General features: G+C 41.8%; 3 protein-coding genes across 3 annotated transcripts in view; 1 reads left to right on the top strand and 2 right to left on the bottom strand.

Annotated features, from left to right (window-relative positions):
• The window catches only part of LOC134657734 (disintegrin and metalloproteinase domain-containing protein 33-like), a 40,439-nt gene extending 32,582 nt beyond the window's left edge, over window positions 1–7,857 (bottom strand). Inside the window, exon 1 of the mRNA XM_063513298.1 lies at window positions 7,764–7,857. Coding sequence (XP_063369368.1) covers window positions 7,764–7,857 — 94 coding nt within the window. The remainder of the gene's footprint in view (window positions 1–7,763) is intronic.
• Window positions 114–3,337, top strand: LOC134657673 (uncharacterized). The gene is made up of 4 exons (XM_063513236.1): window positions 114–273; window positions 833–966; window positions 1,284–1,412; window positions 3,227–3,337. Exons 1-4 carry the CDS (start codon window positions 126–128, stop codon window positions 3,335–3,337), a joined length of 522 nt encoding a protein of 173 aa, XP_063369306.1. The 5' UTR covers window positions 114–125.
• Window positions 7,858–9,840: 1,983 nt separating the features above from the next.
• LOC134657733 (uncharacterized) lies at window positions 9,841–14,976 on the bottom strand. The gene is made up of 2 exons (XM_063513296.1): window positions 14,841–14,976; window positions 9,841–13,346 (listed from the first exon to the last, which is right to left on the bottom strand). The coding sequence occupies exons 1-2, from the start codon at window positions 14,974–14,976 to the stop codon at window positions 9,841–9,843; spliced, it is 3,642 nt and encodes a 1,213-aa protein (XP_063369366.1).
• Between the last annotated feature and the right edge of the window lie 768 nt (window positions 14,977–15,744).

Raw genomic sequence — 15,744 nt, 5'->3', positions numbered from 1 at the left:
TAAAGTATTTAAGGAAATTGGAATTGATAAATTGTCATAAACAAATCTGCTGTAGAGTTCATAAGCTGCTAGACCAGATGCCAGATTTAGATGATTTGTGTGTGCGTTGGGTAACGAAGTTGGATATGGGATACGAATGGGCCGATTCAGTGGGCAGGATGAAGCTGCGGAGGTTGGACGTTAGCTTCAACCCTAATGTGACAGACAAGTGGCTGGCGAGGGCCTCCCGGGGCTTCGGACAACTCAATGAACTGCTTTTGGAACGCTGTGCGGGTGAGTAGGACCATGATATTGATTATTTTAATTCTATCAGCTGGCTCCCCAATAGTTACATTTGTCGTAGCCAGATTTTTGACGAAATGATCGGTTGGCAACATCATGAAAAAGTCGAACCTAACCTAGCCATATCATGAAGTGATCAATTCTAAAACTGCATTTCATGAAATGATCAAGTTCTATGAACTGGCTACGACATCTTTATCTTCATACTTTGATTTTTTTATACTGCTGTATCATGTTAGTATACAGTTTGTTTTGCTCATTGACATATATATCTCTAGCCTTACGGGCAATAAGATGCATGAATGGGGCCAGTACAGCGGTGTGAAAACGCTGCAACGCCATTGGTTGATGAGTTCGCATCACGCGCGCGCGGCCACGCGATTGGTCGCAACAACTAATTGCTTTAGACTACACGATTGGCTCGAATTCGTGAGTAACACCGCTGAACTAGTACCATTTTAAGTGCATGTAAGGCCAGTCCTGAGATATAAGTCAATTGTTTTGCTATAATTCCGATCCGTATGGTCTACTGATAATAAATTTCTTCCAGGTCTTACCGGCCGGGGGGCAAGAACGGCGTGCACCGCGGCAGGCCCGGCGCTGCAAGGCCTGCAGCTGGGCTCCAATACCCAGCTGTCTAATTGCTTCATCGAGGAGATTGTCCGGGCTTGCCCCAACCTCGTGGTAAGTTTCCGTTTTCATGTCGATCGAGCGCTGACGAGTTGTGGAAGTGTCGCAATAATAGACTTATCCAATTATTTCGACCATTATTTTCTTAGTGTCATGTCTTGATCTTTTATTCAATAATAAGAGCAGTCTATCCAGGAAAATTCTGCGAGGTAACTTGGATAGATGGCGAAACAAATTAAGGCGAAGGTCCATCAGCAGAATATGTGATTTTTGTAACTTTTTTAGTGATACCTATGTACAACGTATTAAATTCGCTTGTTTTGTGTGCATTATAAATAAATACCTACAAGGTAACGTTTATTTGGTTTCAGTGGCTAGACATATCCTTCTGCCACGGGATAACGACTTACATAGTGGAACAGGTGGCAAATGCGCGTACAGTCCGGACCAAGAGGATGCGGCTGGTAGCCGAGTGTACCTACGTCGAGGACGATGAGGAGGTAGGGCCCATTTATGAATCCTTTACCCTGTTCCAGGATGCACCAATCTACAAGGTTTAAAGGTTCCGTCACACAGGCGCGTTTTCCGGGCAGGGCGTGAGTGTTTTATATGTAAAAGGACGCGCCCCGCTCACGCACCGCCCGGATAACGCGCCTGTGTGACGAAACCTTAAATCATATATCATATATTTATTTGTAAACATAGGTTTTCTTAGATCACACAATTTTATAAAGAAGGTATCACTATGTTTAGTGAATGGAGAATGCATACATACTATCCATGCATACAAACTTAATCAATAAAAATAAAATATAGGTAATTTAATAATTTACATTCCGACATATACCTACCTACTTAACTAATATTCTGAATCAGACTTACCTATTCTCCGATCGAATAGTACGCTTTCCTAACAAAAAAATGTAAACAGACTCTTTTTGAATAAATTTATGTTTACCCAAAAATTCCAAATATATCCGGCTTGTATGAATAATTTGAAGGCAACTCAAATTTCCCGAAAATGCAATATAATTTGAACCTTAAATCGTAATGTTAAAGTTGAAATTCTATTGGCCCGTATGTGGTCGGGAAATCCTACTACTATGCGAACGAAACCATGCGAATACCTGGAATAGGGTTAAAAGTGGTACTCTAGGCAGTGGTTCCGTTTTTGCGAACTAGTGTTTTTTTTTATTATTCTGTTTTTTTTATTAATTGTCATTTTATCGCAAATGTCTTTTACATAACATATGCCCTATTTTCCCGCACTAGTGCGTAAAATAGCACTTTTCGTGTGTATGTCAAAAGTTTTAAGGGCCATATGTACTGTAAAACGTTGTACGATACACGTGCGAATAGGTAATTCGCAACTCGGTGTTTTAATTTATCGCCACTCGTTTCGAATTTCCTCTTTTCCGCACTGGTATCGTAAATAACTATTTTAAGTGTATTATGATATAATCATCATCATTACAATCTTAAGAGCCTGGCTCTTGTCGGTGGAGTAAGCGCCATTCCGTTCTACATTACAGTATAATACATACATACAATATAATATAAATTATAATAGATTTGCGATAAAATGCACATGCGTGTGCCAGTACTGCAAGTGTCAGTTTCACTCGGTACTCGTGCAAAATGACACATTTTGCGCACTTGCACCAAAATGTACTATTATAGGTCTACCGTTTGACTGGGCGGTTGGTAAGAATGTGTTATGGTAACTTCGGAGTGGTTGAAGGCTTGGCTACATAAAACTGATTTATATTATGTTAAATTTTCTAAGTAAAAATATAATACTGAAACACACCCAACTAGTCACTAGAAAAAAGTCGCGAAATTGTAATTTTATATGGGAAGTCAACTCTTAGCGCCTACATTTTTTTAAATTTGCCGCCTTTTTCGACTGACAAGGTCGCTATGCCAGATTATATAATGCTATTTTTTGCCCTAGACCTCGGCTATTACCTTCTAGTAGAAAATCACCTCATAACTTTTTTTCGAAGCGCCTGAGATAGTGGTAGATCTATAAATACTATAAGCAAAGAGAATAGAGTGAATAGAGAGTTACTGTCATGGTAAATTATGTAAAGTTATAGAGTTACTGCCATCTTTTCTTTTGACAAAAGATTAAACCTGTTAGAATGCCATCTGTTTTGACCCTTATTCTTTCACTGATATGTGTTAATTTGTTAAAAAATTAAATTAACGCCATCTACCCGAGTGTAGGCCAAAGGTTATGGCGCCATCGCTCAAAAAAATTGCACCATACCTTAGGCCGTCGGTCTAATTCTATAATTTTTGTCCATTACAGGGCCTATTCCCGTGGATAATCGCCGAATTCGGCGACAACTATACAGCCAACAGCCTTCTTAATTCTTATTCCTTTCCATGTAATACCAAGAAAAAAGATGTCAAGCCGTAAACCTTACGGCTACGCAACAAGGCTTACAAAACAGCAGTATTTAACACATTCAGTGCCGAAAACCCAAAAACCAAACCAAATGTAGCAGCTGTTATAAATGTTCGTTGTTAGCATTTTGACGTTTATATGTTAGATAGAGACAAGAGATGTCACGCAACTAGGAGAGAGGGAAAGAGAGATCCTATTGAGAAAAAGGAAGGAATATACAAAGGAAAATGACACGTGAACGAATGATGATGGCGGCGACAGTCCGTCTGACGGGATTAACCCTAGGGTCCTTATAGTAATGGCACCAATCATGACACATTTAATATAAAATTTGGATTATTTTTGATATTTCACCGGTACCGGTTTATCCTCCTAAGGCCCAAGGTCCTACCTATAGTTCTATTCTGTTCAATGTAATTTAAACCATGTTCAATTGGAACAGAGCCGCTTTTGCTTTGTTTCGTTCAATTTTCAAACAACGCAAAGCCAACTCTATTTCCTACAATTTAGGTTCAAATTTCAGTGGCAAATTTTGGATGTTTCGTTTGTATGGCTGGGCCTTAGGAGGCTATTGCTTCCCGCGTTAAAAGTTGAATGTCAACCAGCACTTAAGACTCATTGACTCATGTTTATGGTAAAATATGTCAGTGTTAAAAAACTGATGTTACATTTTACATAATTTTTATACGTCTCATTATTGGGATATTTACTATAGTCGCGCTTTTCCGCGTGGGGAGCATTTTGCCGCCCATACTCAACATGATACATTTTAAAATAGTGGATAAATCGGTTCTTAACATTTTTCGAAAAAAAAAAGTAAAAAATCAGAAAAAATTACATTTAGTAACAGTTTTACACTTACCCACAAAAAAATACTTTAACAAATTTACCGTGTTCAAATAATCACCGGCGGTAAAGTCACGGGCGGCAAAATGCTCAAAGCGCGAGCTCACTAGGGCAGAGTATGCGTTGGTGTTATTAGGCTACATAAACTTGATGTTACTTATTGCATTACTGTAGGTAGGTATAGCAGTAAAATAGACTATTGCATTCATTGAATTATATTATTACTATAGCGAAGCCATACCAAACAATGAAATTGTCGCAATCGCAACCTGTACCACGCGACCAAAACGTCGTAAGCGCCGTAAAATTCATGGCGCTTACGCGTTTAGGTCGCGAGATTCACGCTCCGCTTCTATGGTTTGTGGTCAAAACAACATCAACTCATGGCGCAAAATACTGGTTTTCTGTGCCGGTTCTATACGTAGTAATATAAGTTCAATGATTGCATTAGCAATAGAGCCCACAGCCGCAACCGCCGACGCGCGGCTTTTGATGTTAGTGGAGTTACGAATTTAAAATACATATTTAAAGTATTGATGTTATTTAAATGTTGATGAAATACTAAATGTTATTATTATAATATTGATCGATGTTTAGCCAACAATTGGACGTAGTTTACGGAAAAGGATCTGTCAATACAATTTGAACTTTCTATCAAAAAGAAAAGTCATTAATTTAAATGGCAAATTTTAGAGGATATCTTTTACGTTAAATTACGTCCATTAGTGAAATAGTAGGTAACTTTGTTAACAATACCGAATCGGGTAATAATTACTATTATTTACCTTAGGTAACATAATTATATAGCAGTGGCGGCCGTCCAAGATATCCATAGGCAAGCCGGGGCTAATTTGGCTTACATATTTCCTTTACAACTCTGCTCAAACGTCCAAAAACAGGCAAGCCGGTGGGAATCGGCTTTTATCGACGCGCCGCCACTGTTATATAGGTACTACTTAAATGTTAAAATAAAGGAAGGATAAATGTTTAAAGCTATTGATGTATTTTGTGACTCATGTTCATTGATAAGCTCAGAATCACCTCACCAGCGGCGGTAGCACGGTCGCATATTTATCGCTTGTCACTATGCCTGTCACGTTCTAACAAGTAAGTATGTAAGTGCAAAAGTGACGGGCATAGTGATAGGTGATAAAAATGGAACCATGCTTAATATTACGTTTTAAAGTCGATTATCGAAATAGAAAGTGAACTTTTAACATTTTTAGTAGGTAGTCGTCATATGGCACAAAATAGGAAACCCGATGGAAAATGAGTTCTGTAGCCGACATGCCACTGGTGACAATGACACACATGTACCTACAATACCTACCATCTATACAGGGTGCCATTTGAGTCGTGATCAGTAATATGTTTTTCTAGCTCCATAAACAACGAGCAATTTAATGCCCCTACTCTTACTAAAAACAGACAAGATTTTTTTTTGTCATTTTACTTTTATGAGTGTATTTAGGTAATTACAACGGCTTATTAAGATATTTAAATTAGTAAATTAAATCGCCTCATTGAATCGGAACTGTCATTGACATCAATTTTGTCATTTGTCCCAGTTAGAAATAAAATTTACTTAATTTTTCATTTGAAATATCTTACAAAGCTGTTTAAATACCACATTACCATTTGTAAAAGTAAAATAAATGACAAAAACCTAAAAAAATCTTGTCTGTTTTTAGTAAGAGTAGGGGCATTAAATTGCTCGTTGTTTATGGAGTTAGAAAAACATATTACTGATCACGACTCAAATGGCACCCTGTATATATAATTTACAAACATTAAATACAAGAGTAGATAAGTGTATCCTGCGATAAACTGAATGTCTAGTAATTTTGGATGTATTCAATGTTATATGTAACAAATAAATGTTCATTTCATAATATGTGGCCGTTAAACAATAAAGACAATATGTGTACAACATGCTTTTACTTATTTTCCACTGACTTGGCAGCACGGATGTCGTACATAGTAAGTACTAAGGAATGCTCCCGGTACTGAGTTTGTATGGCGAGAACCGGGAATTCCCGGTTCCGGTACTGTATTTGTATAGAAAATCAGTACCGGGAGCACTCCCTAGTAGGTACATACCGGATAGTACCCTCACTTATTTTGCTAATCCAATTTAATTCTTATCACCGATCAAGACAGTTAAGAATATTGCCATTTGGCATTAAGTCCGTCGTTTGTATTTGTACATTGTTGTATATTTTGGGTCTCTATTGTTTCCCAAATAGTTTTAAGCCATAATGTATTGTTTGTCCGCATTTTCGTTAGTCCTAATTCATTTGGTTCAGAAACGCGTCGCTTTTCAGGATTGCCATAAAACAAACCTAACCTAACCTAGCTATAGGATAACCTAACGAGAATCCTGAAATGTTAACGGTTTCAGTTTTATGACTAATGATAATATGACAAACAATACATTATGACTTAAAACTTTATGGGGACCCCATATATTTTGTGCAATAAAGTTTAAATAAATAAATAAATACCTACTATGCCTTTTCAACCTTATCATCACTATTGAGGTCGACGAGAAGCCGTGAGTCAGACGCTAGGACGTCTGCTGGGTTCGCAGAACTCTGGAGTTTCCGGATGATTATTATGGTGCACCCACATTGGGCTGTTATAAAATGTTATATAACTGTGGGAGCACCATTATTTATCTACGCTTCCAACTCCCTCTACCTATTGGTTTTAAATTGAATTTTAACAATTGTTTTTGGCCTTTACGCTGGTGTCAATGGCGTATTTTATATAGGTACCAGGGGGGGCTACCGCAAAAACCGAAATTCGCAGATTGCGGGGATCTTTCTCTTTTACTCCAAAGAAGGCATAATTAGAGAGTTCTGAGAACTTCGATTTTCGCGGTTATAGCCCTGACTGAAGCTGGTGGGTGCATTTATTTTCCACTTTTAGCAGTTTCGGCAATCAAAGCGTTAACCATCAACTACCTGTTACATTAGGAGCAAGATATATTTGTTTTGCTCATTCTTTTGGATAATTTGCAAAACAAAACGAATTATTTTATTATGGTCTACTGTGACTGGTGGACTTTATGTTTATGAACTTAAGATGGAATCATGAAAGAAATACTATTAGGTAGGTACATAGGTAATCATTGCCCTCCGTTCAACGACATATTATATTAATTCAAGTTTATTATAGTTTTTAATTGTTAGTTGTTTGAAATATAAAATTACAATTTAATTACATAGTTAGTTTTCCTCATCTGAACAAGTGTTAGCCAATTAAAGTATTTAAAAAATCAAATGTTTTGTGTTACACTGAAATATGTGATAATTAATGAGCGATTAGGTATTTGTGTATTAGGTAGGTACAGTCGCCATCAGATACATCGGAGCAGCCGCGGTGCTCAAAAATATCTGAACACGCACTCTAACACCTTGACAATAGAGGCGTGTTCAGATATTTGCGAGCGCCTTGGCCGCTCCGATATATATGATGGCGACTGTACCTAGATATCTACATTTATTAATTTCTTCTAACGTTTCTGATTTGATCACATATCCGTCAGCGAGTATACATCTAAGAAGAAAAAATACTATAATTTACTTACGTCCATTAGCTTGTATGTAGCTCGTCAAATCCAGTAATATTAGGAAATACACACACCACAAGCACCGCAGGCTCGAACCGTCTTTTCTCAACATTTTAGCAGTTACCTTGTAACAATCACAGTCAATAAAAATTAAGCTATTAGATATTTAAATGTTGTTTTGTATTGAGCAGAAACTAGAGCCATTCAGTAGTTATTCAGTAGTCATAGTCGAGGTCATTATTTTTCACTTTAATATTAAAAATATAGCTTTGTATTTTATATTTGTTGCACGAGGTAAATATTATATTTATTTAATTACATTACACATCACCAGGAAAACCAGACCGATGTGTCCAACGTCCCGACGCTTCGCGAATTGCCGAAGTACTCGCAAAACACGGCAAACTAAATCCATGGCGGATGGGATGACGTTGTACAAGTGATAATGATAACACTTCATGAAGGATTTAAAACTTCCTGAAACTGAAACTCACACATTACCGAAAAGTTATAGTTCCCGTATAGTTGTCCACCGACGTTAAATAAATACGAAATTAAATTTTAATTGTATATCTCATACTTACTTCCATTCCGAAAAGTTGCTGATACTAGTAATTCTTCTTCTATTCCACTATTAGCTGTTCGTAAAAATACTATGCAAGTTGTATGTCGCGTACATTGATATAGAAAAAGAACTGGATACCCAATCAGCCGCAAAAAATGGCCCCACAAAAGTAACGTTGAAACAGATCACGCGTTACTTTTTCGTTTAGTCTTGTTTGAAACGCTCAAATGTGAAGTTGTCAACAATTACGAAATGTGCCGTTAAAGTATGTAAAAATAACAATGATAAAACAAGGAAAAAGGATGGAATGTATTTCTTTCGGTTAGTTCTTTGGATAGCATTACATAATTTATGTAATCTGGTGGTAATTTTATTTTTAAATATATATATAATTTGTTTGTACCAAAGAAGGGATGTCAAGGAACAAAAATCTAATGAGTCGATGTGAGGTCAATATTTATTTTTATTTTTATATGGAATTCGTAAGGAATAATATTATGTTTAAATTCAAGATTTCCAAGAAAACCTATGCGACGTGCAAAGTGGACTGCTATTTAATTATAGCAAGAGATAGGGGTGATGCAGTTTTAAACAAAGCAAAACGGCACTTGTGTGATTGGCCCATTTCCCTGTTTCTGACAACCAATAAGGGCTTATATCGACTAACTGTAAATACTAAACCTGTCTGAACACAGTGACAACCACAGGATTTTTTTGGGTTATTTCCACCAACTCGCTTTGGTGGTAACTAGTGGGAATTATTTTTCCCAGTAGTTACCAGTGGTAAAAGGTGGGAAAAAAATTCCTAGTAGTTGCCACTGATATCAACTTGGTGGTTGTTCGATAGCAAAGGTGGACTGTATTTAGCGAAAAAGGGGCGAAAGAGAGAGTGAAATTTAGGGCCGATGGAGCAAGAAAGTTGGGATTAATTGGGGATAAATAATATGGAAATTGAAACTAAAGTGTGTATAGGTGTAAGCGAAGTTACCTTTGATCCGGAGACAGTGGGAACCAAATCGTTGGTCACCGTTGGAGACCGCTGGTGGTGATTCTGGCTTTCTGTCGCAAGCTAGAGGAAGCGTAAAATCGTTACCTGCAGTCGGCCAACTTAGACCTCAGATTTTCCCCGCCACGGATGAGTTCGGCGTCCTCCGGTACACAACACTGATCTTAATAATGTACTAAGGGTACTTAGTATAGTAGTGCTTTAAATAAAAGGTGCGAAAATAGACGAGAGCAACGAAAGGGGATGTGAACTGGTGGTAGGTTTTTGACACACTGGCTCTGTCAACTGTATGACAGAGCAACAGTTTATTTTTTAAATATTTGAATTTTAACTGTGACAAGGTGTTGCCACAGTGAATGCGAAAAATACATTGTAATATGAACGGCATAATTGAACATTTCCGCCCACCAAAATACACTAGTATTTTGACTAGACAAAAAGAAAGACGATACAAGTAAAGTTAGAACGATAATACTAATACTATACACAGAATAGACGACACGATAGTAGCGCTCAACGAGCGATTAGACGGGTAAAGGGCACAGCTTGACCACGGGCCGTTTGTACAATCCCGTAGCCGTGCGCACGGTCACCACACGACAAATCCCGTCGGACCCGGGATGAGTGTCGACGATGCGACCCAGAGGCCACTTCATGGGGCCTGTCTGCTCGTTAACCACGAGCACGAGAGCACCGATTTGGACGTCGGTTTGCCGGTCGTGCCACTTCATTCGCTGCTGCAGAGTATGCATGTATTCTTTTGACCACTTGTTCCAAAAGTCTTGGTGCATTTTCTGCAGCAACTTCCACCGTTGAAGTGGCCCTACCCGAACATCCGAGAGATCTTCCTCGGGCACGACAGATAAGGGCTCCGTTGTGAGAAAATGGCCCGGAGTGAGGGCCGATAAGTCATTAGGATCGGTACTGAGAGGAGTAAGAGGTCTTGAATTAAGGAGAGCTTCAACCTGAGTCAAGACTGTCAGAAACTCCTCGTACGTCAACCTCTGGCTACCGATGACTCGAGCCAAATGTGTTTTGACAGCCTTGATTCCGGCCTCAGCCAGACCTGAGAAGTGAGGGCTGCCTGGCGGATTAAATTCGAATTTAATCTCGCTATTCGTAGCAGCATTTCCTACGAGACGTTGCAGAACATTGCTCGCGCCGACAAAATTCTTGCCCTGGTCGGAAACCAACCGATTACACCGACCACGACGCGCGACGAAGCGGCGAAGCGCGGCGAGAAATGCGTCTGAGGACAGCTCAGTGACGAGCTCCGTGTGTACAGCCTTAGTCGAAGTGCACACGAAGACGCAAATGTAAGCCTTGTAGGTCTTGTTGCCTCGCCCGCGACCCAGAGCTATGTCAAAAGGTCCTCCGAAGTCGACAGCAGCACTCAGGAACGCTTTGAGCTGGGCTACCCGATAAGACGGCAAGTCGCCCATGAACGGCGCAGGAGCACCGAGTGGTCGAACACGGAAGCATTTCATGCATTTCGACGTGACTGAGTGGATAGCTCGTTTTGGGGACAGTATCCAGAAATGCTGCGCTAGCAAATTATGAAGCGTTTGCACGCCTGGGTGCATGAAACGCTTATGGTACTCGTCGATCAAGAGGGAGGTAAGACGATCGTCGCGGGGTAACAACAGGGGATGTTTAACATCGAATTCGAGAGAAGCTCGCGACAGGCGTCCGCCCACCCTCAAGAGACCCGCGTCATCGAGGAATAGAGACAACTTCTTAAATGCCTTCGGGAGAGAGTTCGACAGATTGTTTTTAACTTTCTCGATCTCCGAGGCAAAGTGGTGTTGTTGAACAGAACGCACGAGGAACATAAGCGCCTGTTTAATCTCCAGGGGTGTTAAAGGACCGTCCAACAGGTTGTTGGACGTCTTTTGGTTTCTTACGTTGTGCGCGAAACGAAAACAATATGCGAGGACACGTTGGAGTGTCCTCAGTGCCGAGAACTTGTTCATTAGGTTGTCTGTCCACGTTTCCTGTACTGAGACAGTGAGGACAGTCACCTTGCGCTCTCCGTGTAGGACATCCACGTCGACTGACAACGTTGACTTAGGCCAGTCAGGTTTGTCCAGCACGAGCCAAGATGGACCCTTCCACCAGTTACTATGGTGGACCAGGTCATCCGGCAAGAGCCCCCGCGACCCGCAGTCGGCTGGGTTGTCGCCAGTCCTCACGTGTCGCCAACAATCGGGAGGAATAATCTCCTGGATGTGGCTCACGCGGTTAGCCACGAAAGTTTTCCACTTGGAAGGGCAAGACTTTATCCAAGTAAGCGCAACGCTAGAATCGGACCACGCCTGTACCTTATCGATTTTGTGGAGAGGCTCCAGAGCTGTTGCGACCGACTCCACCAGGTCGGCAAGCAGTACCGCGGCCAGCAACTCCAGACGTGGTATAGACAACTTACGCAGGGGTGCCACCCTCGATTTACCACAGACCAACTGGACATACTGCGTTCCGTCCTCGCCTGACGTTCGAACGTAAACCACCGCGCAAAACCCTCGCTCTGAGGCATCGCAGAACCCGTGGACTTCGAGCGAAACGAAATCTTTGACCATACGACGCGGAACAGAGACGGACTTCAACGAGGGCAGCTGCGCTTTGAACTCACGCCATTCGGATACAATGTTCTCTGGCGCGTCGTCATCCCATGAGACACCTGAGACCCAGAGCAACTGCATGAGGTACTTCGCGAAGAACGTCACAGGTGAGAGCAGGCCCAGAGGGTCAAAAATTCGAGCAATTTCCGAGAGGATGGTACGTTTAGTGCACCGACGATCTTCGACAGCCACTCGAAAGGTGAAGTCGTCCGCCTGAGGTAACCACGAGAGGCCAAGAATTTTTAGAGAGATGTCCCCAATGGAGTTGAACTCCCGAAAGTCTTCAGAATACAAGTCTGAGGAGGGGACACCGTCGAAGAACTCCTGGTGGTTCGACGTCCACTTCCGCAAATGGAAGCCACCAGAAGCTAATATCGTCGACAACTCCGAACGAAGCTTCCGTGCTTCTTCGACAGAATGAGCTCCAGACACCACATCGTCGACATAGATGTCGCGGTCTAAAACTGCTGAACCAGAAGGGTATTCTTCCCCCGATTCCCTCGCCAATTGAGCAATGGTGCGGAGAGCTTGGTAAGGAGCGGACGAAACTCCGTAAGTAACGGTCAGCAGCCGATAGTCCCGGACAGGCTCATTGACAGACGGACGCCATAGGATACGCTGATATTCAGCATCTTCCGGGGACACTAAAATTTGCCTATACATTTGCTTGACGTCGGCCGTGAAAACAACATTATGCCACCGAAAACGAAGGAGTAAGTGGAAGATGTTGTTTTGCAGCTTCTGCCCTGGTAGTAGCGCGTCATTTAGCGAGATGCCTCGGTTGTCCTTGGCACTGGCGTCAAACACGACCCGGAGAGGAGTACTGGTTGACGAAGGCCTCAATACTCCGTGGTGGGGAATGTAGAAGAACTTCCCCACATCCACCCTCGGAGGGTCACACTCCTCGAGGTGGCGACAGCTTTCGTAGTCCTTCATAAAGGCTACATAGTTTTTGTAGAAGTCGGAGTTACTCAATAACTTCCGCTCCAGCGACGAAAATCTCTTAAGAGCGATGGCTCGAGAGCCCGAGAAGGTGGGTTTATTGGAATGGTCAGCGAAAGGTAGAGGAACGACAAATCTACCTTCTTCTGTGCGACGAAAGTTAGCGAGAAAATATTCCTCGCACAGCTGATCCTCCTTCGACAAGATGACGGTGTTCGGAGAGCTGACATCTTCCAACTCCCAGAACCTCTTAATAGAGTCGTCAATCGATAACTTGCCCACGACCAGTTGGCAACTGTTACCACGGAACCGAGAACGACAGATGTCCGTAGCACAGTCGCCAGCGTCACCCATCAGAATCCACCCGAAAATGGTGTTGAGGGCAGTCGCCTGGCCAGGGGCCCCATGGATTAAACCAGGGCGCAACGAAGAAGCGAGAATGTTAACGTTCAGGAGCAAGTCAACAGGTCCTGGAATGTGCCAATGAGGGTCAGCCAACTCTAAGCCCCTGATATGTCGCCATGATGAGACATCAACGTGATCCGTTGGCATTTCCGGACAGATTTTTGGCAACAAATAAGCCTCTACCGAAATAGCAGTATCAGAATTTCCAAGGCTGGACGAGACGGTACATGACAATGTGCCACCAGGCCTAGACACCACTTCACCGATACCAGTCACGGCATGCTTCCCATATTCTGCCCGGAGACCAAGCTTCTTTGCACATGCCTCGCTTACAAAGTTGCAAGCACTGGCACAGTCAAGCAAAGCCCTTACCGCTACCAAATCGCCTTGGGCATTCTTCACCAAAACCTTGGCAGTTGCAAACAAAGAAGAGGCCGCAACATTACTTGCCACCATTGCCAGTGGATTTGATGTGTCAGGTGGATGTTTCGAACTATTTACAACCACTGCCGGGGAGACAGGCACATTTACATTATTAAAATGCAACAGCGTATGGTGGGAGAAACGACACTGCTCACACCGCTGTTTTGACTTGCAGGACTTGACAGAATGAGATCCCGACAAACATAGAATACACAACTTGTTTTCTTTCACGCATTTAAACCGATCAGCGGGGTCATATTCTAAAAAGGTTGGACAGGATACGAGGCTATGAGCCTGTTTACAAACTACACACGTTGGAGCGGTGACCACCAAGGCCATTTTTGGCTTACTAGAAGGCTTACTACTACTAGGCTGAGGAGTACTAGCGACAAACCCCATTGACCCTGCAGCATCTAGTGCCCGATGTCTTTTTTCAATGAAATCCTGCAATTTCCCAAACTCCGGGATATCATCCGAGTTGTGCTCTAACTCAAACTGCTCCTTTGTGCTCCTATCCAGCTTTGACCACAATAATTGAATAAGCAAGAAATTCTTGTCCGGCAATTCGAAACCTTTCAGGATAGACAGATTCTCAGTGAAAACCCGATGAACCCGCTGTAGGTCACTAGCCCGGGACGCCTTTACAGGTTCACACTGAACAAGCTTGTCATAATAAGTTGTAGCAATTAATCTAATTTTATTATATTGCTTGTACAGCGCCTCATATGCTACCTTGTAATTGTCATCGGTGACAGGATAATTTTTAATAAGGTCATATGCCTCATTTTGAACGCTCGATAACAAATAATGTAACTTTTCAACCGGGGCAATGTCTGTTCGCTTATGTACTAATGAGTTGAATAATTGTATAAATGTTACCCAGTTGTCAATTTTCCCATCGAAAGCTTTAATTTGCAACTTCGGCAACTTCGGCAAGACCGGCTGCGGCGTCCCCGACACTCCGGAAGCCCCAGCGAAAGCCTGCTTTCTATTTTGCAAACGCGATCTCACTGCCCTAACCTTAGAGTCGAACATCGCGGTATGGGAACAAATCTCGCGGTGTTCGCTTCGCGGAGCAGTACTTAGAAGCTTTATTTGAGCTTCATGAAAGTTCTTCGCAATTGTACACAACTCACTCTCGTCACACAAAGCTAATTCAGCATCCGACAACATTTGCAAATACTCTATTCTCATTACCTGATAGTCACGAGCAATCATCACCGTATCTACACCAGCATCCTCTTTCTCGACAGATTTATCACCGCCTGCCATATTAATATACACAAAACTCCACAACAATTGCAGTAACTACACAAAAAATGTTCAAAACAAACTGCAATTCACCTTCCACAACTTCAATGAGTTCAATGACTGGCAGCTGACAGTTGACACTTGACAACTATGAAAATTGTTGCCAGTGATATTAACAAGGTGACCGAATGATTTTATTAAAGCACCACTACACGACCAACTTTCTTGCTTACCCTCGAACTTTTATAAGTCTACCCTAAATTCTAAATGTAAAAGATGACAACACAAATTCGATAAGCAACTATGAATACTAAAACGAGAAACGACAAACCATAGGTACTTTATCAAAATATGCGGATCGAAGGCCAAAATGTTCGATAGCAAAGGTGGACTGTATTTAGCGAAAAAGGGGCGAAAGAGAGAGTGAAATTTAGGGCCGATGGAGCAAGAAAGTTGGGATTAATTGGGGATAAATAATATGGAAATTGAAACTAAAGTGTGTATAGGTGTAAGCGAAGTTACCTTTGATCCGGAGACAGTGGGAACCAAATCGTTGGTCACCGTTGGAGACCGCTGGTGGTGATTCTGGCTTTCTGTCGCAAGCTAGAGGAAGCGTAAAATCGTTACCTGCAGTCGGCCAACTTAGACCTCAGATTTTCCCCGCCACGGATGAGTTCGGCGTCCTCCGGTACACAACACTGATCTTAATAATGTACTAAGGGTACTTAGTATAGTAGTGCTTTAAATAAAAGGTGCGAAAATAGACGAGAGCAACGAAAGGGGATGTGA

This window comes from Cydia amplana, chromosome 20, assembly GCF_948474715.1.
Source record: "Cydia amplana chromosome 20, ilCydAmpl1.1, whole genome shotgun sequence".
In the NCBI taxonomy this organism is placed as follows: domain Eukaryota; kingdom Metazoa; phylum Arthropoda; class Insecta; order Lepidoptera; family Tortricidae; genus Cydia; species Cydia amplana.
The sequence above is the reverse complement of the archived record's forward strand: the minus strand, read 5'-3'. Positions and strand labels throughout refer to the sequence as shown.